Source organism: Bos mutus, chromosome 2, assembly GCF_027580195.1.
Source record: "Bos mutus isolate GX-2022 chromosome 2, NWIPB_WYAK_1.1, whole genome shotgun sequence".
Classification (NCBI taxonomy): Eukaryota; Metazoa; Chordata; class Mammalia; order Artiodactyla; family Bovidae; genus Bos; species Bos mutus.
In genome coordinates, this window is record NC_091618.1 from 99,354,944 (window position 1) to 99,380,938 (window position 25,995).

Sequence of the window (25,995 nt, forward strand, 5' to 3'; positions counted from 1 at the left end):
CTTTACCATTGCACCATAGAGTTTATAACTATTTGATATTTTCCTCTCTTTTAAAAATGGACCTGCTTGATTACTCCTTATCTGTCTTCAATAGATTGTAAGCTCTGTGAGAAAAGGAATCTTACCTGTCTTGCTCATAGGTGCACCCCAGCACATAAAACAGATACTCTAAATATTTACTGAATCAATGCATAAATATGTAGATACTGATTACCTAAAGTTAAAGTTAAGTTAACATTTGTGCACCAAAATGGACATTTTATGCTAATCTTTAAAAATGTTAACATGAAAATTTTAGAGCTTGTTAAGATAAGATTTTTGTGGTTAATTTATGTATCAATTATGATGAAACAGAAGTTCAAAGTACAATTTCCTATAGATACTTAGGACGTTGTAACTAAATACAGTTTTGCACTGTTGTTTATTATGAATTTTATGGGAATGGGGAGAAAGGAAATGAAATAACTGCAGAATTAGACCTTTGAGCTTTTAATCTCTGAACTATAGAATAAAATACATTTTAACATTTTTCAAGAAATGACCTCCCTGAAACTCTGGCAGCTCCCATTTTTCTTAGAATTATACAAAGTTTGGAGAAGGCAATGGCATCCCACTCCAGTACTCTTGCCTGGAAAATCCCATGGACAGAGGAGCCTGGTGGGCTGCAGTCCATGGGGTTGCTGAGGGTCGGACACGACTGAGCGACTTCACTTTCACTTTTCACTTTCCTGCATTGGAGAAGGAAATGGCAACCCACTCCAGTGTTCTTGCCTGGAGAATCCCAGGGATGGGGGAGCCTGGTGGACTGCTGTCTATGGGGTCGCACAGAGTCGGACACGACTGAAGCGACTTAGCAGCAGCAGCAGCATACAAAGTTTGGACAGTTCAGTACTTTCCTCTGGGAATCCTAGACATCTTGTGCATTTACTGTCATTTGTAATTTATTTTTCTGAGGGAAAGAATCTTTATGACTTAATCAGGTTTGTTTGGATATACTCTAAGGACTAAGTACTCTGGGACAAAGTACAAAACTTTGCACACAATTGAATCGTACATTTATTGCCTGACCCATTCTTCAGAAAGGTTCCTTAAGGACAGGTTACATACTTACCCAAGGGAACTTTGCAGACAACTCTTCCGTAGCCACGTGTACATTCAACTTTTGTCCAAGTTTCATTTGAAGCTAACAAAATGCTACATTGTCCACTGCCACTCTTAATTTTATTTGCCCATTTGACAAATGTCACTTTTGATCCATCTAACCAATTCCAAGAATGATCTAAAGGAAGAAGTTTGTTTACTGTAACTAAATTACTAAGGTAAAAAGCACATGGTTCATACAATTTATTTATTTAGAACTGTGCTGTGCCACTATTTTTAAAATGAAATTTATTGAAAGTGAAAATATTAAAATCAGCCCATCAGTTGCACGTGACATATTTCAAGTGTTCAACAGCCACATATGGTTAGTGACCACTACATTGGATAGCACAGACATAGAAAAAATTTCATCTTTGTAGAAAGTTCTATTAGACAGCACTACACAGAGTATAGGTGCTATAAATGAAGCACATTTATTGTGTGATGGGCAGATTTCTAAAGATCTGTATCCGTTGTCCCTTGCTTCCCACCCATGACTTCCCCCCATTAAAAATCATTCACAGTGTGCTGGTGGGAGAGGAAGAGTCATGCAAGGTCCAAGAAGTCCTCCCCACCATGATTCCCACTTCTGGTTCCCAGCTGATGGAGCACCACCTTGTGGTGAGCGTATAAACACAACTTATACTTCCCTTAGATGGCCAACTTAGAATTCATTCACTTTTGGACACATACTTAATATTTTGGAATTTACATTTATTTCAATTATTTAGAATTCAAATCTGTATAAAATGTGAAGCCAACTTTCTATTATTCTATCAAATGTGTACTCTTAATTCATTCTTTATCAATTCTAAGTGCATGGAAACAATCTATTATTCCTTATTGAAAAATTCTTCCACAAATCTTTTTGAACCAAATCTCTGCAATTTTCTTAGGTAATATAATAAAAAAAATCACCATTAAGACTTACTTTCACTCTATGGTTACCAAAAAAAAAGTAAAAATGTTTCAAGAGGGAAGGAAACAACCAGAAGAGAACTTTCTGAATAATAGCTAAAAGCTATCACTACCAAGTGCTAGACACTGGAATGCTGTGGACAGTAGCAATGGGCTCCTGGTGGGACACACGAGGGACACAGACACCGCCAGAGGAGAAGAAAAAATCCTGTTGACCCAAGTATCTTACGCTTCTAAAACAATTCCAGTTGATTTAACCTGATTTTCTATTTCATTAGTGTTTTATCATTACTAATAACTCATTCGTTTATTCATTAGGAATGTATAAGCCTCTAAACCAGCAGACCTAGCTTATTCATCACCAAGAAGTGTTTGAGTTAGCCACCACTTGACATTCTTTAGTGAGGCTGACCTGGCATTCAGGACAAGTTAGAACTCTCTTCGTACACTCTACACACAGATATTTACCAGCAGAAAGTTGAGATAATCCCAGCCAAACTCTCATGGTAATGTTATTATTTTCCCTCATTAGTCTGCTCACAAATTTATTCTCATCTTCATCCTTTATGGTAACGACAGTTGCAGAATGGGCTGTTGAAGGAAAACAAACCCTAAGTCCATTAGCTTTATGCCAACTAGGGAAGATTGAGGGCAGGAGGAGAAGGGGACAACAGAGGACGAGCAAGTTGTATGGCATCACTGACTCAATGGACACGAATTTGAGCAAACTCTGGGAGACAGTGAAGGACAGGGAAGCCTGGTGTGCTTCAGTCCATGGGGTTGCAAAGAGTTGGACACGACTTAGTGACAGAACAACAACAATCAAGATTAACGATCATGAAGATATTCAAACTTGACACAGAGTGTACAGCATTAATACACAAAAGTATAGTGTTAATAGCTTCCAAAAATGTTAGAAATATTTCTAGATTGAAACTTTGCATATATACATATCTTATGTTTCCTCAAAATGTTTACACGGTAATATTTCTGGGCCTTGGAACTACTTAACCAGTGAGATCTTCCTGTATGAACAGCTAGTCATAAGAAGTGGGGTATGTGACGGTAGAAATCTGTGTTCCCCTGTAGATTTTCAACACTCTCTCCTCAACAACCAGTTCTGTATAGTAAGTTAACTTTAAATGTGCTTCTGCTAAAATGAAAATAAAAGCAAATAGATTTGAGATGTTGGAGAGCATTAGCCTTCCTTTTAATATTATTTTATACATAAGTATACATGGTCATGATCTTAGGCATCTGGTCCCATCACTTTATGGGAAATAGATGGGGAAACAGTGGAAACAGTGTCAGACTTTGTTTTTTGGGGCTCCAAAATCACTGCAGGTGGTGATTGCAGCCATGAAATTAAAAGATGCTTACTCCTTGGAAGGAAAGGAGTAAGGTTGTGACCAACCTAGACAGCATATTCAAAAGCAGAGATATTACTTTGCCAACAAAGGTCCATCTAGTCAAGGCTATGGTTTTTCCAGTGGTCATGTATGGATGTGAGAGTTGAACTGTGAAGAAAGCTGAGTGCCAAAGAATTGATGCTTTTGAATTGTGGTGTTGGAGAAGACTCTTTAGAGTCCCTTGGACTGCAAGGAGATCCAACCAGTCCATTCCAAAGGAGATCAGTCCTGGGTGTTCACGGGAAGGACTGATGCTAAGGCTGAAACTCCAATATTTTGGCCACCTCAAGCAAAGAGTTGACTCATTGGAAAAGACTCTGATGCTGGGAGGGATTGGGGGCAGGAGGAGAAGGGGACGACAGAGGATGAGATGGCTGGATGGCATCACCGACTCGATGCACATGAGTTTGGGTGAACTCCTGGAGTTGATGGTGGACAGGGAGGCCTGGCGTGCTGCAATTCATGGGGTCACAAAGAGTTGGACACAACTGATCGACTGAACTGAACTAAACTGATACATGGTCATGCCATTGTATACTGTCCAAAATACAGTATGGAATTGAATGAGTGAGTATTCCTCAAGTTTGATAGGCTGCCTTAAACCCACAGAGATAATAGTACTATCACCAGCATCAGGCAAGGGATAGAAATAAAATAATACCTGGACTTGGAAACTAATCCAAAATGGAATCAAATAGTCTTCAATCCAAACAAGCTTATCCATACTTGAACTAACGCATGTCTTTTGTGGTGTGAAGTATTAAAAGAAGGGCAAAGGAAAGCATTTTCTCCTCTATAGATCACACAGTGTGCAGGCACTTTACCTTTTATAATACTAATCTCACATAAAACTTTCCATCATGTAGTTAAGCAGTAACAAGGAGATTTTTAAATCAGTAAAGTGTCTCTACAAGGTAGCAAAATAAATAAGATAAATGTCATCTGCCTAAATTGCTACCCAAGGATGCAGGTCTTTGAAATACTCTAGGTGGTCTCCCTAGAAGTTATTTCACAGTTTGACTACTGTCTAAGATTCTCATGGGACGGAGTCAATCATGGCTGCTCTTTGATTTTAGTTAAATCTGAAGATTAAAAGTCCGGTCCCCTATAGTGTTCAGAGATGTGGGCCCTGGGTCCGTTTTGCAGAATGAACAACCCATGCTTCTTGGACTTTGTTACCCTGGTCAGGTTAAACTTACTTATTAATGACTAAGTAATGAAAAATCTACAATTTTGTATTTACTGCTTAATCAACTTTACAAAAAATCTGCTTCTTAATCCTTTCATCTGAGCATATCTAGCTATATTTAAAATGGTTTCATTTGTCAATATTTTCACATAATAGTTTATTTAGCAATTTTTTATTCTACTTCTTCCCACTTACTTTTATATACCATCTACTTATTCTTATATTGATCATTTTTTAATGGCTGTTCCAATATTCCATTGAGTTCATATATAATAAAATACTTAAACATTTCTGTACCACTGGGTAATTAGGTTATAATGCTATTATCGGAGAAGGCAATGGCACCCCACTCCAGTACTCTTGCCTGGAAAATCCCATGGACGGAGGAGCCTGGTAGGCTGCAGTCCATGGGGTCGCTAGAGTCGGACACGACTGAGCGACTTCACTTTTACTTTTCACTTTCATGCACTGGAGAAGGAAATGGCAACCCACTCCAGTGTTCTTGCCTAGAGAATCCCAGGGATGGGGAAGCCAGGTGGGCTGCCGTCTATGGGGTCGCACAGAGTCGGACACGACTGAAGCAACTTAGCAGCAGTAGCAGCAATGCTATTATAATTAGTGAGTGCTTCACTAAGATTTTCAAAAATATAATATTTATTTTAAAAGGTTTCCTTAAGAAAAATTCTAATGACTAAATTATTGAAAAAGAAAATCAACACATTTTAACTCACCAAGCTTTGAACAAAACTGTCTGGCTTCTGAGAAACTGTGCAATGCCTGGTCGGACGTGTAACAGTGGTCCCTGTACTGAACCCACTGTGACTTGTTCCCTTTTACTCCTGGACATCTTGATGAGTAAGTATAAGAGGACACCTCTTTAGCTGTAAAAAATGTTAGACATAACTGTGAAAATGCACAGAAAAATATGACTGGCTTTTAAAATTTCACTGACGCCATGGTTTCTGTAGGTAAGAGGCATTCAACTTCAATACACATCAGAGAGGGCTACAGCCCACACTCTGAGAACGCAATCTCACTAGCTTTTTGGAAAACCATTTTTTAAAAAACTGAGAATACAGAGGAAAGTACTTAACTCTCTAAGATGAATTTAGACTAAAGTAAAAATAACTGGAAAGACAGAATCGAGAAGAAAAGACAAGGCTGGGTAGGCCTGTAACAAATTTGAAATAATAATTAAAATTCTTTCTTTCTTTGGATTCCTTTTTGTATTGATCACAAAGACCTACTTTTACCTTGCCATAAAAAAAAAATCATACCCACATTGAAAACTTGGTAACTTGCTTACAAAGCACAACAGATCAGCACTGAAAAATCTGTCTCAAGCCAAAAAAAAAGTAGGTGTGGCTTCTCAGCTCTGAATAATTCCCCTGGTTTCCATGTAAACTGTTTAATTTTCAGTCGTTCTGTATAACACAAGAAGCCTGTGTAATGAAGCCTGTCCCCCTTAACACCATTGTTAATTCCAACTGGAGAGTATGAGAACTGGAAAGTAAATTGCCAACATCCCGTTGACCAGGTACAGATTGTCTGAATCAATATCTGATCTGGTATGGCCAGCAGTCGCAACCCATACCATTGTTCTCTACGCATTATGGATGGTCTGCGTGTCCTTCAGTGATTGAAGGCTTTCCTGCTTTTGTTCCTCATTGCAGTTTGGTAGAATTCTTTTCATTTATGATCCCCATGATTCCAGAAGAATGACTACTGCCCCTTTCTTCTCCACTGAGAGACTTCAGGATGGTTTTCCATTCCTTACTCTGCTTCTCTATCCTGTTTCTCCCCTCGGGCTCAATCTTTTTTGAAATCTAGTTATTTGATTGGCTTCTGCCTCCACACTTTTCACTAATGCCACTAGTTTGGGCTCTAAGTCTTCCTTCAGTTTGAAAATTGATTACTCCTGGGTAAGTTTCCTAGCTGCAGGTGACCAAAAGTCATCTAAAAATTAACCTGTGGAGTCTGTAAGACTTGTGACAATTCTTTGTTAAGGCTGTGGTGGAGGAAGATGCTACTAACAAGTGTTTGATTCTATCATACTGGGAAAATAGTATCCCTGACAAAAAATACACTGCTGACTACTCTATCACTGCACAGGCAATGGTGGGTGTTGTTTCTTTAGATTCAAGACATGCCGAACACTGGCCACCAATGCATGGCTAGGATGCGTGTACTTTTATGAATGGGTTGGCTTTAAAAACAATTCTTCATCCACTGGGAACATATGGAAATGCCTTATCTTCAAAGTCTATTTGTTTCTAGTCCAAGCTGCAAATGGCCTGTCTTAGACGGCATATATTTTCTTTTCTTACTGTTCTTTAGGGAGTTTTGCTTCCAACTCTCACATTTTTTTTTTTCCTTGCAAGGGCCAGCCATGTGGTAAGTTTGTTACATTCCTGTCAAGAAGATTCCATTTTGTTTGAAAGGGGATAAAATATACATTATGTAAAATTTACCGTTTTAACTATTTTTCACTGTACAGTTCAATGGCATGAAGTACATTCAAATTATTAAGCAATCATCACCACCATCCACCTGCAAACTGTTTCATCTTGCAAAACTGAAACTCTGCTCCAATTAAATAATAACACCTCATTCTTTCTTCCCTGCAGCAATCACCATTCTACTTTCTATAGTAGAAATATTTGGAGAATGTTTAGTTACACAGAACATTTCTTTACTACAGAGATTCTTTTCTATAAAAACTTTCAGAATCATTAATATGGTAAATCACCTAAGATTTTTCTCAAATCTATATCCTGTGGAACCCTTTTTTAAAAAGGAGAATCTCACTTTTTGAAAAACACTGCTAAGTGAAATTAAAATTCACAAATTCTAGAGTAAAACTCACTGAGTAGCAGAACAATTGAAAGTCTTTGAGAACAAATTCCTTGAATGGGCATATCATATTTGTTTCTCTCCACAAAGTATCAAAATTATTTTGCTAGGATTTGTGAATAAACCTTATTTAATATCTATAAAAATTATTTTCCATATTTAATCAGGTACATAAAACAAATGTCATGTTTTAGTAAATATACAGCTATTTGAAATCAAGTCTTACATTCTGTAGGTTTATAACAAATAGCACCATCCTTAACAGACTTGCAGTTTTCATGCTTCCAAATTCCTTTTGGATCCAAGACAACACAATTTCCAGCAGATTTTTTATCTTTCCATGGAATATAGTCAAAGGCACTGCCATCAGACCATTCAAAACTTGATTCACTTCCCTGTATTAAGAATAATAGTGATAATCTGAATTCATATGTATGACTTCAAAAGAACATTGAGATGAACATGCATACTTTCATAAATATAGGAATGTAGTGTTAATTATTTGCTTATAAGTACTACAGACCTGAACATATTTGTAAAACCAGGGATTTACTTTTGATGCAGTGATTTGAGACATTTGCTCTGGCATATAATTTAAATAGGACTTTAGAGATAGTGTTACTACACTCTATCTCTAGATTTCATTTTTTAAGGATGAGTTTATATAACACTAGAAATTATATGACATGGAAATGGCTTCCATTTGTCACAATTACAGGTTTACAATCCCAATCTTCACATTACTCTAAATATTGTTTTTTATGTTTTATAGCTTTGTGGTTTGTGTCCTTGGCTTGATTTTTTTCATATTACAGAAGTTATCAAGCAGCAAGAGGCTGGAAGAGAAAAATAGTTCCCAAGAAATTCATATAGGAAGATTACTTTTGATTTGTCCTTCATTCTTTAATCATAATTTGCCATCCTTTTACTTTTCCCACTTTATTTAGATTAGGCCTTCATTCTAATCTCAACAGACTGTTTTTTTGTATACTAGATATCATTATCAGTACATTTATATATGTATACTACTTAATAGGATTCAAATAGTGGCACAAAAGGCATGTTTACCAGCAGATTACTTTCAAATAGTGTCAATTTCTAGGGGGAAGTGGGGAGAAAATATACATCTATATTTTAGATGTAGTTAAGAGTTTTACTTGGCACTTTATATAATTTTTTTTAACTTTTATTTTGTATTGGGGTATAGTCAATTAACTGGAGAAGGAAATGGCAAGCCACTCCAGTGTTCTTGCCTGGAGAATCCCAGGGACGGCGGAGCCTGGTGGGCTGCCATCTATGGGGTCGCACAGGGTCTGACAAGACTGAAGCGACTTAGCAGCAGCAGAGTCAATTAACAATGTTGTGACAGTTTCAGGTGAACAATAAAGGGACTCAGCCATACATATACATGTATCCATTCTCATCCCAATACAAATTTTGTGCTAATAATCCTCTATTAAGGAACATATCATCACCCCCATTTGACAGATAAGGAAATAAGCTTGCAAAGGTATAATAACTTGCTTGTGGTCACCCAATATGTAGATAGAAGACCTGCCACTCATATTGGAAATCAGATTTTTCTGATCCTAAGCCATTCCCTTTTTACCAGCTCTCCAACTGGTCTATCCCAAATAGGTTACAGTGGTGTTGATGAGATACTAATCTACTGAGTCCTTAGGATGGCGTGGCAGTGTCTAGGGCAGCTGCGGTCCTGGCCAGTTGCCCTGGTGTACTCTACAAACACAATTTTCTATCTGTTCTACATTGTGAAAAGATAGAAAGCACTATGGTATGCGAATGCAATCCCAGGACTTAATCTGATGTTATACTTTGAGTTAATATTTTATGTTCAAATTTCCGACCCTCGAATATACTTGAAAAGTTTCTGGAAAACAAAACAAGACTTACATCATGACTTGAGAGCCCAACCCATAGTGGAAATCCGTCACGCTTTACGATATCTTCCAGAAAAAGCTGGCCATTTTGGTCATGAACACTTGCCAAATGACCTCCACTTTGAGAACATGCATTTAATGCTCCATACCATGTTACCTTTTTTTGAATAACATTATAAATACCATCTTCATATGGAATAAACTGTGGCAGAGTAGTATTATATTCTTCCTTGTAGTCAACTATAATATTTAAATTAAAAGTGTTAGTGATTAAATTTAAATTATTTAAAATACATAATTTGGGTAATATTGGACATACAACCATTTCAAAAGTTAAATAAAATTGGACTATAAGAAGGTCAAATGCATACTTTCTTTTTCTTATCGCCACAGCTTATTTAATAAGCTCTTACCTATTACAGTTGTCTGGGTGATTAAAAAAAGGCACAAATAATGTCTTTCATTTAAGGAGCTCACCTATTAGTTGGGCACAGAAAACACTAGCACCTGAAGTGAGGGCAAAACAATGAACCACTAGAACACTTGTGACTGACTAGGAAAGGAAAGATTCATCTGGATTAGGAGTCAGAAAACCTTTTTAATAAACTAGGTCTCCAAACTTTGGTTAGCTGAAATTAGTTCTAAAAAGAAATATGGTAACAAGAAAGCCAACTAAAAACAATCAATCAACTACGGTAATAACAAGACCACAATTATGTGGGTATTTCAAAGGGAAACAGAAGCCATGTTAAAGAGCTCCAGCAGCCAAATCTAGAAAAAATCAAGGAAAATATTAAAATAATATAGTCTATTATAGCCCAAAGTATAAAAAAATAACCATGAGCCCAAACTGATATGAATAAATGCCTAAATAAATTTTTAGATGGAAGAGAATAGACAACTCTCCTATGTAGAACTCCAAGTTATTTATATAGATACTCCCCACTGCAGGAAGGTAGAAAATAACTCTCCATTCCCTCAGTGAGGACTGAGTATGGTAACTTCCTTACAAAGAGTACGCTATGGGAGGTGGGAAGAAGAGCAACTCTGTAGTGAAGGAAGCTAACAAACATTACCTTGACCCCGGTGATCAAGGTCAAAATCCACAGTGACAAATAATAAGTTACGTTGACAGCATATATCCTTCATAGAACGTGATGAGAATGACATTTTACCTCTTTGGCTTTTTCCCTAAACCCCAAACCCATAACTCCAGTTTAACCATGAGAAAAAGATCAGCCAACCCAAACTGAGGGACAGTCTACAAATCACATGACCAGTGCTTCTCAAAATTGTCAAGAAAAGCAAAAATCTGAAAAACTATCATAGCCAAGAAGAACCTAAGCGAACATGATGACCAAGTGTAATGTAGTATACTGGATGGACTCCTGAACACAAAAATAACATGAAGTAAAAACTAAGGAGGTCTGAACAATATATAGACTTTAGGTAATAATAATCTACCAATATTGGTTTATTTGTTGTAACAAATGTCCCATACTTAAGACAGATGTCAACAACAGGGGAAACAGGTTACGGTGTATATGGGAACTCTCTGTACTATCTTTGCAACTTTTCTATAAATCTAAAACTATTCTAAAATGAAAGTTTTATTTAAAAAAAAGAAAGAAAGAAAGAAGGTAGAAGACATCATGGCAGGAAAAAAACCCATAATTAAAGGTACAAGTAAGAAAGGGTATACACTGTACATGGACAATTAAGAGATCAGCCTGGCAGGAAAAGATCTTCTTCGAACCAAAAACGGTGGGAAAAATGGAGACTGGGAGGAAGCCTAGAAATTTAGAAGAGACACTGGTTTCTAAAAAGTCTCAAAGGCTTACAGGAACTCAAAATAACTGATAGTAGGGAATTCCTGGAGATTGTTGATAGAAGTGGTATATCCGAAAGTTATTCTCCAAGAGTATGAAGGGAAAAGGTGGGCCCAGATGTGACTGTGATGGGCTCCTAGCAGAGGGCTTAGAGCAGAATGGCCATAATAAGAGTTTTTAAGCTGTAAAAAATTTAAACCCGATATACATTAAAAAATAGACTTATTTAAGGAATTAGGCAAACTTGAGAAACATTCATTTTTAGCCTAGACTGTCAAAACTACCTACACACACTTTCTTATGCATAGAAATTTTATCCATCTTTCAAGGCCCAAACAAGTTTTTCCTCCTCTCCTCAATGCATTCTTAATTTTCATTATATCTGTTTTCACTGGTGTCTTTTGATTTCTCAACAAATGTAAGCCTGTACATACTAAATAACCTAAGACTAACCTACATAAAACAATAATAAACATTTAACGCTGTTTTCCCAACTGCATTCATTTTAATCCTTGAGATCAAGACCATGACAACAGGGAGTGTGTCTTCCTTCCTCTAAAACCTCCGTAGTGCTTCTCATGATACTGAATACAGGGGAGCTACTCAAAAAGTTCAACTGCATAATGCCCACTAGTGGAGCTAATGGCTTTGCATTCTCTTTCGCTGGAGTAGAAACTCTGCCTTAGCATACTTACCCATTTCAATTTTACAAGCCAGAATGCTGTGCTGGTGAAAGTATAGTAAGTCTCCAATAACATTAAAGGTTTGAATATCCCAGAAGCCATCAGTACTCAAGCCAGCAATAAACTTGCCATTTTTTATAGCTGGTCTTCCTGATCTCCAGTGTGTATATGACAGCGTGGTCTTATCAGACCACCTAAGAGAATTATCTAGAAAAGAAACATTTTTTTTCTATGCTTAAAGATTAAATTAAGACTTGAATTACAGTTACGAGGTTAATATCTCAAACTCAAGTAATTTTCTTTTTCCCCAACATTCTAAAGGTTGTATACTTATGTGTTTCTCTAATAGCTTTCTCTAATAGCTTCCAATTTTAACAGTAAACAATGCTTATTTTCAACATAGAAAGTACAAATTATAAATATGAAAACTAAAATTTACTTACAATTCTATCATCCTGAAATAATTTAACATTTTGTTGTTACTTCATCCAATATTCATTTTTTCTACATATATGTTTAATTGTGATGAAAATTAACATAACTATTTAAAAAATTAACATGTTATAAAACTAGTGGTAGAAAACTGGACTTAAACTATGCACAATTTATGTCAACTGATTTTTTCGGTTGCAGTGAGGTGAATGGGGGCTACTCTCTAATTGCTATGCATGGGCTGCTCACTGCAGTGGCTTCTCTGGCTCTAGGCGCATGGGCTCAGTAGCTCTGGCACACGGGCCTAGATGCTCCACGGCATGTGGGATCTTCCTGGACCAGGGATCAAACCCATGTCTCCTCTATTGGCAGGTAGATTCTTAATCCCTGGACCACCAGGGAAGTCCTCAGTTGTTTCTGATGATATAACTAAGAAAGCACAGCAGAGGCTACAATTGAAATCTCTTAACTATATCCTGGGTCTAGTTTCTGCTGCTCCACACAGGATCACTGTTTCCTCAGTCACTTTCAGGTAAAGCTAGAATTCTTGTGTGGAGAGTCCCATGGACACAGGAGCCTGGAGGACGACAGGCCATGGGGTCGCAAATAGTTGGACTGACGACTAACACTTTCACTTTTCTTCACTGGGAAGCTTCTACCTAGTTCCTCTCCATTTTTTCCCATCCCCAAATCTGAGTATTCAAGCATCATTAGAAAAAAGATGGGCAACTAAATACTGTCATGATGAACTTATCTTCAGCTGGCAACCCAAGCCTTAGTCATTGCTTGATAGCTTAATTTTTGTTAACTCATCTGCAAGAAAATCTTCAGTAATTTTAGAAAGAGACAGGTTAGACAGCAAAGAGCAGACTATTTTTAAAATGGCCAGATTTGAGTAATTTAGCTTCTTTGTCTACCCTACCTCTAGCTATCACTGTCCTGTGCCTCTCATTCAGCCCCCTCTTTGGGTAAATGTATGTTTTTGAGGCTTTATGCCCAAAGAGTGATTTTTTTCTAATTTCAAAACTTTATGATTTTTAGGATACCTCTTAATGAGTATCTTTCTAAATTGGTCTTACTTCTATTACTAGAGTCTGTGTTTTTTAAAAAGTTTCATAGCAATTATATCTTGGGTTTGTAGCACTTACAATCTCAAATATTCTAGTCCATTGACAGACTATGTGTCTCCTTTTTCTAATGTATACCCCAAGCCAATGATATAAACCCAAAAATGCAACATTAGAAGTGTATTTCTATTCTCACTCAGGTCATACACCTAGAAATATAAAGTAAGTATTAGACATTTATGTGGGAGTGCAGTCATTTTTAGTTAGTCTTGTACTGCTAGGAGGGAGAGTGGAAAAAGAAAATCATTTTCCACCATTAAACTCCAAGCTTGGTGGGAAAGGTATTTTAGTGGCAGGGCAGAGACACAAAACCTGTCTTGGTATCTGTGTAAGTTATGCTAAGTTCATAATTATAATTTTGTATGTTGATAAATACTTTGAAAACTATACTTTCACAGTGTGATAAACAAGTAGTTCATAATAAACTATGAATATAGAAAAAAAAACAGTAGATTTACAACTTACTTTCATAAGTTATACCTAATATGACCCATGAAGCCATGTAATTGTAATGTAGAAGCTGCTCAAGAACAAAGTTGTTCTCTTTTTCATCTCGAATACTCAGAATATGTGATTTTGGATCTGTTAAATAAAAAAATAGCCAATAATTTAAATAATTATTTAGAACACTTTGTTTGATAATTTAGCAATTTTTACTTCCCAGCTTAATACACTTCAAAACAAACAACAGTAGAAAATAAGTAAGAGATATAAATGAAAACCATCTTGTTACTACAGTGAATAGGTTGAGAAGTTTTCAAACATTTTGATCTTAAATTTGGTCTCATAGAATAGTGGAAAACTAGAAGTTGAGTAGAGAATTTGAAACACTGATTTGCTTTTCCTCACAAGGCTTGAGTTGGTATAAATCCATATATATTCATGATACAATGTCAAAGACTGTAACAAATAAAACCTCTTGAATGGGCTAAAAGTAAAAAATCTTCCTTTTTCTTAGAGATCACTGTTTTATAGGAAGGTTTTAAAAGTTTAATATTTCCCAAAGTGTGTTCCTCAGGGGTTCCTCAGAAAAGAGTTACATTGAAAAGAGCTTTACAAACATTGGTTAACCAAAGTTAAACTACTTCATTCATGCCAGTATTTCTCAAAGTACATGCTAATGTATATTTGATAATGTTTTAACAGGAAACAAAGATGTGTGAAATTTCTCATCCTTGTTCTTTTACTAAGAATCTTTTTTTTTTTTTTTTTAAATAGAACACCTCTTAAAAGTAGTGTTCCACAGAGCACACTTTGGGGAATAATGGTTTATCTTCCATACGAATTTTCTACAAAGTTGATGGGTCCACTGTTAAAAAGTCATAAATCCTCAGTCGATCTCATACGAAATATCTGGATAACCTTGAGAGCTAAAAGTATGAAATATGTATTTCTTTTAAGCAGAGGTGCTTCTTTACAGCTTATCTAAGCTTTCAACCACTCAGACTGACCTATTTTCTCTTTGCCCACAGCCTAAGTTGATTTAACATCCCATTCTCTAGTCTCAGTGTCATTTCTTTTCCCTTGTAAGTAGAATCCACTTTGTTTATACACGGAAAGACACACTAGTTCTTGAATGGACAGGTTAAAAATGGAGGAACTCCTATACTGTTACCATTCTCACTAAACACAAATTTTAATACTTTGTCATTGACAATGAAGAAATGAGGAGATGGGTATTTTTGAGTTCTAGTTACTACTGCTAATTAGAAATATTTATAATACACTCAGGCGAGTTTGGTTAGTTTTAAGAGCGTGATGCAACATACAATGGCTATATAGCATACTTACTCAGTGTCTGGCACTTAGAATGAACCTCATCTTGTGTTGGCACTCTGTATCTATTTTCTGTTATCAAGAAATTGTAGCAAGAGTTCTGAAATGGTATCCATGGAGTGCTTAGAACAGGAGATGGACACTGAAAACTGGCAACTGGTTTGACCTCTTTCTTAGTCTCATCTAGAAAAAGAATTAATGGTAAGAATTCTAATTACATATATAAATATTAAATCATGTTCATAGTAATTAGACTTGATTTGTAGGAAATATTCAGGAAGCCAAGAAATAATAACTTGGCGATGCTTGTTCTGTTTATGCTTGAATAAAATGTGACCTCTTAACTGGCTTTCTGTAGGAAAGAAATTATTTAATACAATTTTCTTTCCCCTGATGTGGAATGAGTAGAATAATATGGATAATGAAGTATTAGGTTAAATGCAGTTTCTGTGTTCCTGCATTGCCAGACTTCAAATACAAGGGGCCACTTCAGAGAAACAATACAAACATAATAATAGGTACCTTAATATAACTTTGGGAATTCACCTTCAGTTTTCTGGTTAATGACATCTTCTCTAATTTTAAAGAAATATTTATGAAATATGTGATGTTCTAAATAAGTTATTGCTCTAACCAAAGCAAATAGAAATAATTTAAAATCTGACACCTAGAAAATCTAAATTCAGCTTTTTTTTTTTCATTTTATGAAAAGGCTATACATTAAAAAAGATGCAAATAAGGATATGCTCTACTCAAAGCCAATCAAACTGATTCAATATGTGGTAGAGACCATTCAGTACAGTATTTCTCCCAGCTCACGGCAACTCCCTTTGTGAATTAGTCTTTTTTTCTAACCACAAACCCACAAGTGTGGGCCCCTAAAAGTTGTAAAACCACTTTCCTCTAACTGGGCTAGAGACTGCATACCTGACTCAGCTGAGTCTATCAGATTCTCTCTACAGATATGAAAAGTGGGATTCAGTTCAGTCAATTCACCTCCAGTTCTGGCTAAAATCGAAAGCTGCAGAGCTGCCATGTTTCACCATGTGCAGAGAAGCAGGAAGTATATAAAGATAAGAGTGCAGATCCACAGACAGAAACAGAACAGAGAGGTGGAAGACCTCTGGCTTACGGACCCGTTTTCCTCGAAGGTGCAGCTCTATCCCCATCCCCGTTTCTGAAGATCTAAGTTTCTCTGAAGTGAGCTCATTACTGTTACTCGCAACCAAATAAATCTTAGCAGTGACTCATAAAACAAATGTGAAGTATTGAAAAGAATTGCAAAAGAATGCCCATAGATGTAAGTTTTCCATAAGAACATAAACAAAAAGGTACACAAAATGAGGCTAACAAGGACTTTAAACTCAAAGGTCAATTACTATCATCTGTTGACAGAAATAAAGATAAAATATATCTAAAATAACAAGTTAATGACAAAATATTTAACATTTAATGATTCTTGATTACAAATTTTCACAATAAATTTTGTTGTAAAAAGGACAAGTTTATAATTGCTTTATAATTTTAAAACAAGATTTCAAATCCATTTCCCCCAAATTCCACTACTTATAAGACTGATAACAATTAAAGAATTAAAATACTTGAAATTAGCATACTTCCTGAATAATAGCAAATAGCGCCTGGTTGATTATTATCGCAATCAGATGTTTTCCAGAATCCATCAGTGTCTAATACTACACAGTCTTCAAGTTGTTCGTTATTTTCAGCCCAGCGACTAAATTGAAGATGTTTCCCATCTGACCAACCAAAATTGAGTTCATCCTGGAAGGTGGAGAAATATATTTTAAGTGACAGTCCTTCATCTTGTCCCTATGGTTTGATTTTGACCCTTGTGGTCGATCTAAGGGCTTCCCTGGTGGCTTAGACAGTAAAGAATCCTCCTGCAATGCAGGACTCCTGGGTTTGATCCCTGGGTAGGGAATATCCCCTGGAGAAGGGAATGGCTACCCACTCCAGTATTCTTGCCTGGAGAATTCCATAGACAGAGGAACCTAATGGGCTACAGTCCACAGGGTCACAAAGAGTTGGACACGACTGAGTGTGACTTTTAATTTTACCTTATATTTAGCACATATTTACAAAGCACTTACTACATATCAGGCATGGTTTTAAGTACTTTGCAAATATTATATAATTCTTACAACAACCATATAAGGCACCCAGGTACTATCATATATCCATTTTATAGTTGAGGAAACTGAAGTCATGTACCATCACACAGAGTGTAAAACCATAGTGAGCTGGGATTCAAATCCAGGCCATTAGACCCTGGAGTCCATGGTCTAAACCATTATACTTTGCTGCCTCACACATAATTAGAACCATTGGTTGTTGGAAATCAGAGAGTTAAAATGGAGTGAGGACCACTGTGAGTGCTGATTAACTTAGAGATAATATGTAGTAGTGGAAAGAACATGGGTTTGGAGCTAAGCGTACTAGTTTTGAATTTTGGTTCAGTCATTTGTCAGCTTTTGATTGTGATATTGCTGCTGCTGCTGCTAAGTCGCTTCAGTCGTGTCCGACTCTGTGCGACCCCAGAGACGGCAGCCCACCAGGTTCCCCCGTACCCAGGATTCTCCAGGCAAGAACGCTGGAGTGGGTTGCCAATTTCCTTCTCCAATGCATGAAAGTGAAAAGTGAAAGTGAAGTTGCTCAGTCGTGTCAGACTCTAGCGACCCCATGGACTGCAGCCTACCAGGCTCCTCTGTCCATGGGATTTTCTAGGCAAAAGTACTGGAGTGGGGTGCCATTGCCTCACCTTGCCACATTTCCATCCCCTCTTCTATTAAATGGATGTGACACTTAATCTCATAGGTTAGAATCAATGGGGTAACGTGTAAGACACATAAATCAGTGGCTAGCTGGCACACAATAAGAGCTACATGGGTGTTCAGTTCAGTTCAGTTCAGTCGCTCAGTCATGTCTGACTCTTTGTGACCCCATGAATCGCAGCACGTCAGGCCTCCCTGTCCATCACCAACTTCCAGAGTTCACTCAGACTCACGTCCATCCAGTCAGTGATGCCATCCAGCCATCTCATCCTCTGTCGTCCCCTTTTCCTCCTGCCCCCAACCCCTGTTAGCTCCTTTTTAAACTCTCAGGCCCTGTGGATCTCATACCACTGTTTTCACACTTGTCTTTGAAGAGAAACTTCCTTATTCAGTACATTCTATTGTGTGCTAGAAATCTGTGAACATCTATCTTTGCATCCTGATAAAAGCATGACCACCTGTCTTGAGAGACGCTTTCAAGGTAGCTACAGATGTGCAGGTGATGGGTTGTGAAGTATAGGCCTGCCTGAGCTCTCCTGTGGTGCTGCCAGGGCACCAGGCCTTACACACTGACCCACTGAGGCATGCTTTCCTGAAGCCCATGGCAATTTAGCATTACTGGCTTAAGCGGAACATTGGGCAAAGGCCACATACAGTCCCCTTAGTGAATGAAAAATAGCAAAGGCAGTCAAACCTCAACACCACCAACTATTTCATCCAGAATTGTTCTCCACCAGCATTCCTAAAAGATGATGCTGTGAAAGTGCTACATTCCATATGCCAGCAAATTTGGAAAATTCAGCAGTGGCCACAAGACTGGAAAAGGTCAGTTTTCATTCCAATCCCAAAGAAAGGCAATGCCAAAGAATACTCAACCTAATGCGCAATTGCACTCATCTCACATGCTAGTAAAGTAATGCTCAAAATTCTCCAAGCTAGGCTTCAGCAATATGTGAACCATGAACTTCCTGATGTTCAAGCTGGATTTAGAAAAGGCAGAGGAACCAGAGATCAAATTGCCAACATTTGCTGGACCATTGAAAAAGCAAGAGAGTTTCAGAAAAACATCTACTTCTTCTTCATTGACTATGCCAAAGCCTTTGACTGTGTGGACCACAACAAACTGTGAAAAATTCTGAAAGAGATGGGCATACCAGTCCACCTGACCTGCCTGTTGAGAAATAGTATGCAGTCAAGAAGCAACGGTTAGAACTGGACATGGAACAACAGACTGGTTCCAAATAGGAAAAGGAGTTACGTCAAGGCTGTATCTTATATGCAGAGTACATCATGAGAAACGCTGGACTGGAAGAAACACAAGCTGGAATCAAGATTGCCGGGAGAAATATCAATAACCTCAGATATGCAGATGACACCACTCTTATGGCAGAAAGTGAAGAAGAACTAAAGAGCCTCTTGATGAAAGTGAAAGAGGAGAGTGAAAAAGTTGGCTTAAAACTCAACATTCAGAAAACTAAGATCCCTGGCATCTGGTCCCATCACTTCATGGCAAATAGATGGGGAAACAATGGAAACAATGACAGACTTTATTTTTTTGGGCTCCAAAATCACTGCAGATGGTGATTGCAGCCATGAAATTAAAAGATGCTTACTCCTTGGAAGAAAAGTTATGACCAACCTAGACAGCACATTAAAAAGCAGAGACTTACTTTACCAATAAAGATCCACTAGTCAAGGCTATGGTTCTTCCAGTGGTCATGTATGGATGTGAGAGTTAGACTATAAAGAAAGCTGAGTGCTGAATAACTGATGATTTTGAATGGTGGTGTTGGAGGAGACTCTTGAGAGTCTCTTGGACTGCAAGGAGATCCAACCAGTCCATCCTAGAGGAAATCAGTCCTGTACATTCATTGGAAGGACTGATGCTGAAGCTGAAACTCCAGTACTTTGGCCACCTGATGTGAAGAACTGACTCATTTGAAAAGACTCTGATGTGGAAAAGATTGAAGGCAGGAGGAGAAGGGGATGACAGAGGACGAGATGGTTGGATGGCATCAATGACTCAATGGACATGAGTTTGAGTAAACTCCAGGAGTTGGCAATGGACAGGGAGGCCTGGCGTGCTGTAGTCCATGGGATGGCAAAGAGTTGGACACAACTGAGCGATTAAACTGAACTGAACTGAGCATTCCAGTTGTAAAGTTGTAGCCAGTTAATTTCTAAACCAAGTGGCCTCAAATGTGGCCCTTTGTCCCTGTGGTGTTGCCAGTACTGGGTATTACCCTGGATTCCTTCTCCCTTGCTACACTCCCAACTAACCCAGGTCCTTGGACCTTTGGAACTTCTGTTCCTTGTAGATAAGCCATCCCATTCCCTCCATCTCTTTTTTGAACACTAAGTCTGTTTACTAAGACTGTAAATATCTCTTCACTGAATTCTAGACCTTGATGGATCTTAATTAAAACCTGTCTTTTCTAACAGAGCAAGTTCCTTTCAGCACCCACAAGGGAAGGCTATTTGCTTTTCTTAATCTCAGATACCACAGAGCCATGAGAATGAGGTCATGGGTATTTTTATCTACTTTAGTAATTTCCTTTGAGGTTTATGCCCTTATCACTGCAACCGCCCAGAGTCCTTGCTTCTCTCTGACATTCACTGAGGTCTTGGCCCCCTGCCCATCTCTGACATTCACTAAGGAGACGCCCCATGTCTTGCTCTGTCCTCCTGGTCTTACCTCTAACTTAGGGAGTTCTGTGTTCATGTGGTTGACTCACCCTGTTCCCAAACCTTCTTGACTTCCTCTTCTAGACTTTCACTTCAATGTACTAGTGACCTGCTGTCACAGTCACACTCCGGACTTCCTATAACCCGAAACTGCTGTGCTGCAGACAGTGTAAACACGCCTCAGTCCAGACCATCATCATTTCCTGCACTGATGTCTACAAGAAACTCTAACTGGTCTTCTGTCTCAGGACTTCTCACTTCCTTCCCCAGCTTCTCCACAGCATAATTTTTGTCAAGTCAAAATCCGATGTTGTTACTACCATGCTTAGAATCTTTCAAAACCTCCCACTGTTTTTAGTATAAACTTTCATTTCTTTATATCCTGCCATGTGCCAAAGATTTAAGGCAGTTTATGAAAATATATAATAAATAGCTACATAAAATATGTTGAAGAGCAAAAGGGAAAAGAGAAAAAGAGGTGAAGATTGAAAACAGAATAAGAAAGAAGACCAAAATCATCAAGTGGGGGGAAAAAGTTACAAAACTGTATGATACCAACTGTCTTAAAAATAAATACATGTGCACAGAAAAATAACCTGAAGGATATATACTAAACATTTAAACCGGTTTATCACTAGATACTGGGGATTACAGGTGATTTCAATTTTATTTTTTAAATTTATTCTAACTTTACGATTTTTCTCCAGTGACAACACTGCTTTTCTTTTAAAAGGTTTAATGTGATTAAAACTAGGAAATGTAATAACTGATTACCAGCTTCACAAGAGACACAGTGATGCGTTTCACATAATGCCAAACATGAAAGAGAAAGGAAGTAAAAGCAATGCTATGAAGGAACTGATACTGTGAAGTCTAGGGAAGCTGTTCAAGCTGACAATCTGGCTTGAACTAAGGGTATATTTTAAAATCCAGAGTTTTGGAGAAACTATTCGTCTAGTCAAGGCTATGGTTTTTCCAGTGGTCATGTATGGATGTGAGAGTTGGATTGTGAAGAAAGCTGAGCGCCGAAGAATTGATGCTTTTGAACTGTGGTGTTGGAGAAGACTCTTGAGAGTCCCTTGGACTGCAAGGAGATCCAACCAGTCCATTCTAAAGGAGATCAGTCCTGGGTGTTCACTGGAAGGACTGATGCTGAGGCTGAAACTCCAATACTTTGGCCACCTCATGCGAAGAGTTGACTCATTGGAAAAGACCCTGATGCTGGGAGGGATTGGGGGCAGGAGGAGAAGGGGACAACAGAGGATGAGATGGCTGGATGGCATCACCGACTCGATGCACATGAGTTTGGGTGGACTCTGGGAGTTGGTGACGGACAGGGAGGCCTGGCGTGCTGTAATTCATGGGTTGCAAAGAGTTGGACATGACTGAGTGACTGAACTGAACTGATTCTTCAAGCAGTTTCTAAGTACTGTTTTTGTTTTTTTAATTGAGCTTCTGACAAATGCTGGTGGTAATAAATTTAAAGTTTGTCAAAGATTATGTTCACTTCTGAGTTTAAGTTTTTCATCCACTCTCCAGTTCAACTTGGGGTTTGTGCAAGGATTGAATTGTCTTTCATTACTTTTTCTCCAGACAACCCTAAAACCGTCTTGGTACACTGAGGGTTATCCTACAGCCTCCATGCCTCAGGTTTGCTTCACAATGCCATGGATGCTTCTCTCCTACTCTCCTGATTAACTTCTCTCTAAGAGTGGATTAGGAATACTGGTTTAGGTGACACTTATCTAACTGGGCTTTATGGGTCACTCGCCGCACAGATGCAGGAAGCAAAGTTCACATTACCATCTTTGAAAATGGCACCCCTATCAATAGACAACATATGCAGCCTTATATACCAGCCCTAGATATTAACTTTAAATTCATTTCAGCAGGCAAAGCATCAAATCATTACAAAGAAGGCTCAGAAAAGGGGCAAAAAAGGACTACGATGCTGACAGAAATAATAGAGCTCTATTTTAAAGACAATTCCCTATTAATTTTAGCCAAAAGATTTAGGAGCATAAATATTCCTGTTCATGCTATATGTATGTAATTCAGTGTCAGGAATTAATAGGAGACTAGAATTTGTTGTTGGGCTAAGAGATGAATGAGAAGTACCCAAGATCAGAGTTGGAGATAGGGTGAATTGCTCTTCTAATTCCTTTGTAGAGTGGCTTAATTTCACTTTGCTTATTCAGAAAGGGATAAAAAGCCCTTTAATAATGTCCATGGGCTTCCACTCATCCAACCCCCTGTGATTTTGTAACTGCCCTTCCCCTGTCCTTTTCATTGGCTGAGGAGAGATGGCAGCTCCAGATTCCAGCTCCATCTTTGATTAGAATAAATAAAAAGAAGTGCTCAGTTACATACCATTGGACATTTTTCTAAAGCTAAACAATAAAGCAGCGAATCAGTGGGAAAATGATTGCCACTAAAAATTACATACTTGACGAAATTCATTCACTGGAGTAAGATTTTATGATCTCTGGGTTTTTTTAGTCTGATAGGAGAGATGCTGTGTGCAATCAAAAAATGTCACATTCCGTCACCCAATCCTGGCAATCGGACTGAAAACTTACGTCATGACTGGAGAGTCCAATCCACAAAGAAGAGTTGCGGACGACCGCCTGCACAGTCAGGAAGGCCTGCTGGTAAGGGTCTGTGATGCTCACCAGGCGCATGTTTTCTTTCTGACACTCTCTTAGAGCATCGGTCCAAGTCAGGGTCTTCAGGATTATTTTGTACAGGTTATTTTGATACTTCATAGTCTCTGTAGTATTCCACAAGGTCTGTCTGCTTTCAATTTCTGTGTGTAAAAGAAAAAAAAAAAAAAAACACCCACTTGGTAAGTCATGAGATAGCTTTTGAAATTTCTCCCTATAATAATGTACTTTAGGTATTACTTATCTATTTGTTTTAGACTTTGGGTAGGATAACTAGGTATGTTTTATAAATAATTCTGTTTTAGTTGATCTGATTTGGGAAGGGGAAAAATAAAACTAGAGTGCAATAAGATTACCATTTCAGATTGGTGTCAGATTCTTTCTTTCTTTGAAGTGCTTCAACAAGAGAAGGTGTTAAGTCTCCCTTTACAAGTTTTCATCTGGGAGAACCCACAAAAAATGTATGAAACCACCTCTTAGAGGATATATTTGCATTATTAATTTGCAATACTTCTCTGAATTAAGGCAGTTACTAAAAAGTATAAGACAAATGAGTAAAGATTAATTTAGCAAAAAGTTCTTCAGAAGCACATGAATTAGCTACTTGAGATTCTCATTATATGACAAAGGATTTCTTTTTTAAAATAATTAGTTAAAAACTTACTGTGACCAATGAAAACAATAAAAAATATTTTGAAAATATAGATGATGCCTACTTTTAAGTACATATTTTATTTTTATGTGGATTATAGGATAAGGCTTAGTGTGTGATCCATTTATAATGCTTCATATCCTTTTATTTTTTTGAGAGCTAAATTTAACCATGAATTTTTACACCGAGTTTAGTTACAAACATCTTTTTCTCCTCTTTTCCTCATGATAGAAAGCAAAATCTGAAAAATCCCAGAGTAAAAAGAACAAAGTGTAACCATAATTTACTGTCATTAGACAACTCCTATTAACAAATTCCATTAAATACTTAATTTTGATATTTAATTATGGCAGTGATCTTGAAAGAAAATCACATCATATTCAATACTTGAGCTAATTTGACTCACATGGATGTAGCCATGCTAAAATGTTAAAGAAGCTATATGATTACAAATATTAATTAATTTATAAGATTCTTTTGTGTGAAAACATACTGTACATCTCTAACAACATAAAGTACCATAGTTATCTAAATAATGATCTATACCTGAGTATTTCTGACATAGAGACAGAGTATGGTGTTCACTACAGGAAGTAAAATTCCACATCCCAGTAAAAGGTGATTTTTGGAGGTTGAGCATTACAGCACAGTGGTAAGATGCCTCTTCATCAAAAATCTAAACAAAAAGGCAAATATGTATAAGCAATCATTAAACTAACAGTCTGAGGATCCCAGTAAGATAATTTTATATTCCAAATTGGATTTTTCTTCCTATAGAAAAATCCATTAGGGAGTTGACCATGAAATCACTAAGAAAATCCTGATAAACTTTCAAAACATGGGAAAAGGGCAATTAACTTTAGAAATCACAAACCAAAATAGTAGTAATACTGATAAATACATCTTCAAAACAGATAAGAAAACCTGTTAGAAGACAAAAGCAATTATAGTAATATTTAACACTCTGCTCTCATACTTAACGTTGCAAGTAAGCAAAAAGTGATGACAATTAATTTAACTTATTAGATGCTTACAAACTTTTTATAATGACAAATGGTGTCCCACACAAGAGAGAACTCACCTTAAAGCTTTGATCCTATACTTGTCACTATGAAACATCCATAAATAAAAGTATCTATTTAGATTTCATTTGTTGACCACAAATAAGTAACATTAGACATGAAAATTTATTCAAAGTATATTATCCCTACACTATTCTAAATGTTTGAAACGTATTACTCTTAGAAAAATAAGAAAAGTAAGCTTATTCTGAGTTGGCAATGGACAGGGAGGCCTGGTGTGCTGTGGTTCATGGGATTGCAAAGAGTTGGACACCACTGAGCGACTAAACTGAACTGAACTGAAGCTTATCCAAGGAGCTATAATATATTTTTTAAAAATACTACATGCATGCATACATCAGAGAAAGCAATGGCACCCCACTCCAGTACTCTTGCCTGGAAAATCCCATGGATGGAGGAGCCTGGTAGGCTGCAGTCCATGAGGTCGCTAAGAGTCACAACATGACTGAGCGACTTCACTTTCACTTTTCACTTTCCTGCATTGGAGAAGGAAATGGCAACCCACTCCAGTGTTCTTGCTTGGAGAATCCCAGGGATGGGGGAGCCTGGTGGGCTGCCGTCTATGGGGTCACGCAGAGTCGGACACGACTGAATCGACTTAGCAGCATGCATACATACTAAGTTGTTTCAGTCATGTCTGACTCTTTGCGACCTCATGGATTGTAGCCCACCAGGTTCCTCTGTCCATGGGAACCCATGTCTTTTACATCTCCTGCATTGGTAGGTGGGTTCTTTACCACTAGCACCACCTGAAAGTCAAAGTTGCTCAGTAGCAACCCCATGGACTATACAGTCCATGGAATTCTCCAGGCCAGAATACTGGAGTAGGTAGCCTTTCCCTCCTCCAGGGCATCTTTATAAATAAAA

The 25,995-nt window shown here is 37.6% G+C and overlaps 1 protein-coding gene across 3 annotated transcripts in view; it reads right to left on the reverse strand.

Annotated features, from left to right (window-relative positions):
* LY75 (lymphocyte antigen 75) overlaps nucleotides 1-25,995 on the reverse strand; it is a 124,797-nt gene that overhangs the window by 36,210 nt on the left and 62,592 nt on the right. For 2 of the 3 annotated variants that reach the window (XM_014478675.2, XM_070357426.1), the window contains exons 24-34: nucleotides 24,593-24,722; nucleotides 23,311-23,537; nucleotides 16,871-17,036; nucleotides 15,270-15,437; nucleotides 13,944-14,060; nucleotides 11,932-12,126; nucleotides 9,421-9,647; nucleotides 7,736-7,904; nucleotides 5,388-5,537; nucleotides 2,527-2,649; nucleotides 1,112-1,279 (exon numbers count right to left, since the gene is read on the reverse strand). In XM_014478675.2, the coding sequence (XP_014334161.2) occupies nucleotides 1,112-1,279; nucleotides 2,527-2,649; nucleotides 5,388-5,537; nucleotides 7,736-7,904; nucleotides 9,421-9,647; nucleotides 11,932-12,126; nucleotides 13,944-14,060; nucleotides 15,270-15,437; nucleotides 16,871-17,036; nucleotides 23,311-23,537; nucleotides 24,593-24,722 (1,840 nt within the window). The remainder of the gene's footprint in view (nucleotides 1-1,111; nucleotides 1,280-2,526; nucleotides 2,650-5,387; nucleotides 5,538-7,735; nucleotides 7,905-9,420; nucleotides 9,648-11,931; nucleotides 12,127-13,943; nucleotides 14,061-15,269; nucleotides 15,438-16,870; nucleotides 17,037-23,310; nucleotides 23,538-24,592; nucleotides 24,723-25,995) is intronic. The other variant, XM_070357429.1, reaches the window with a different exon arrangement.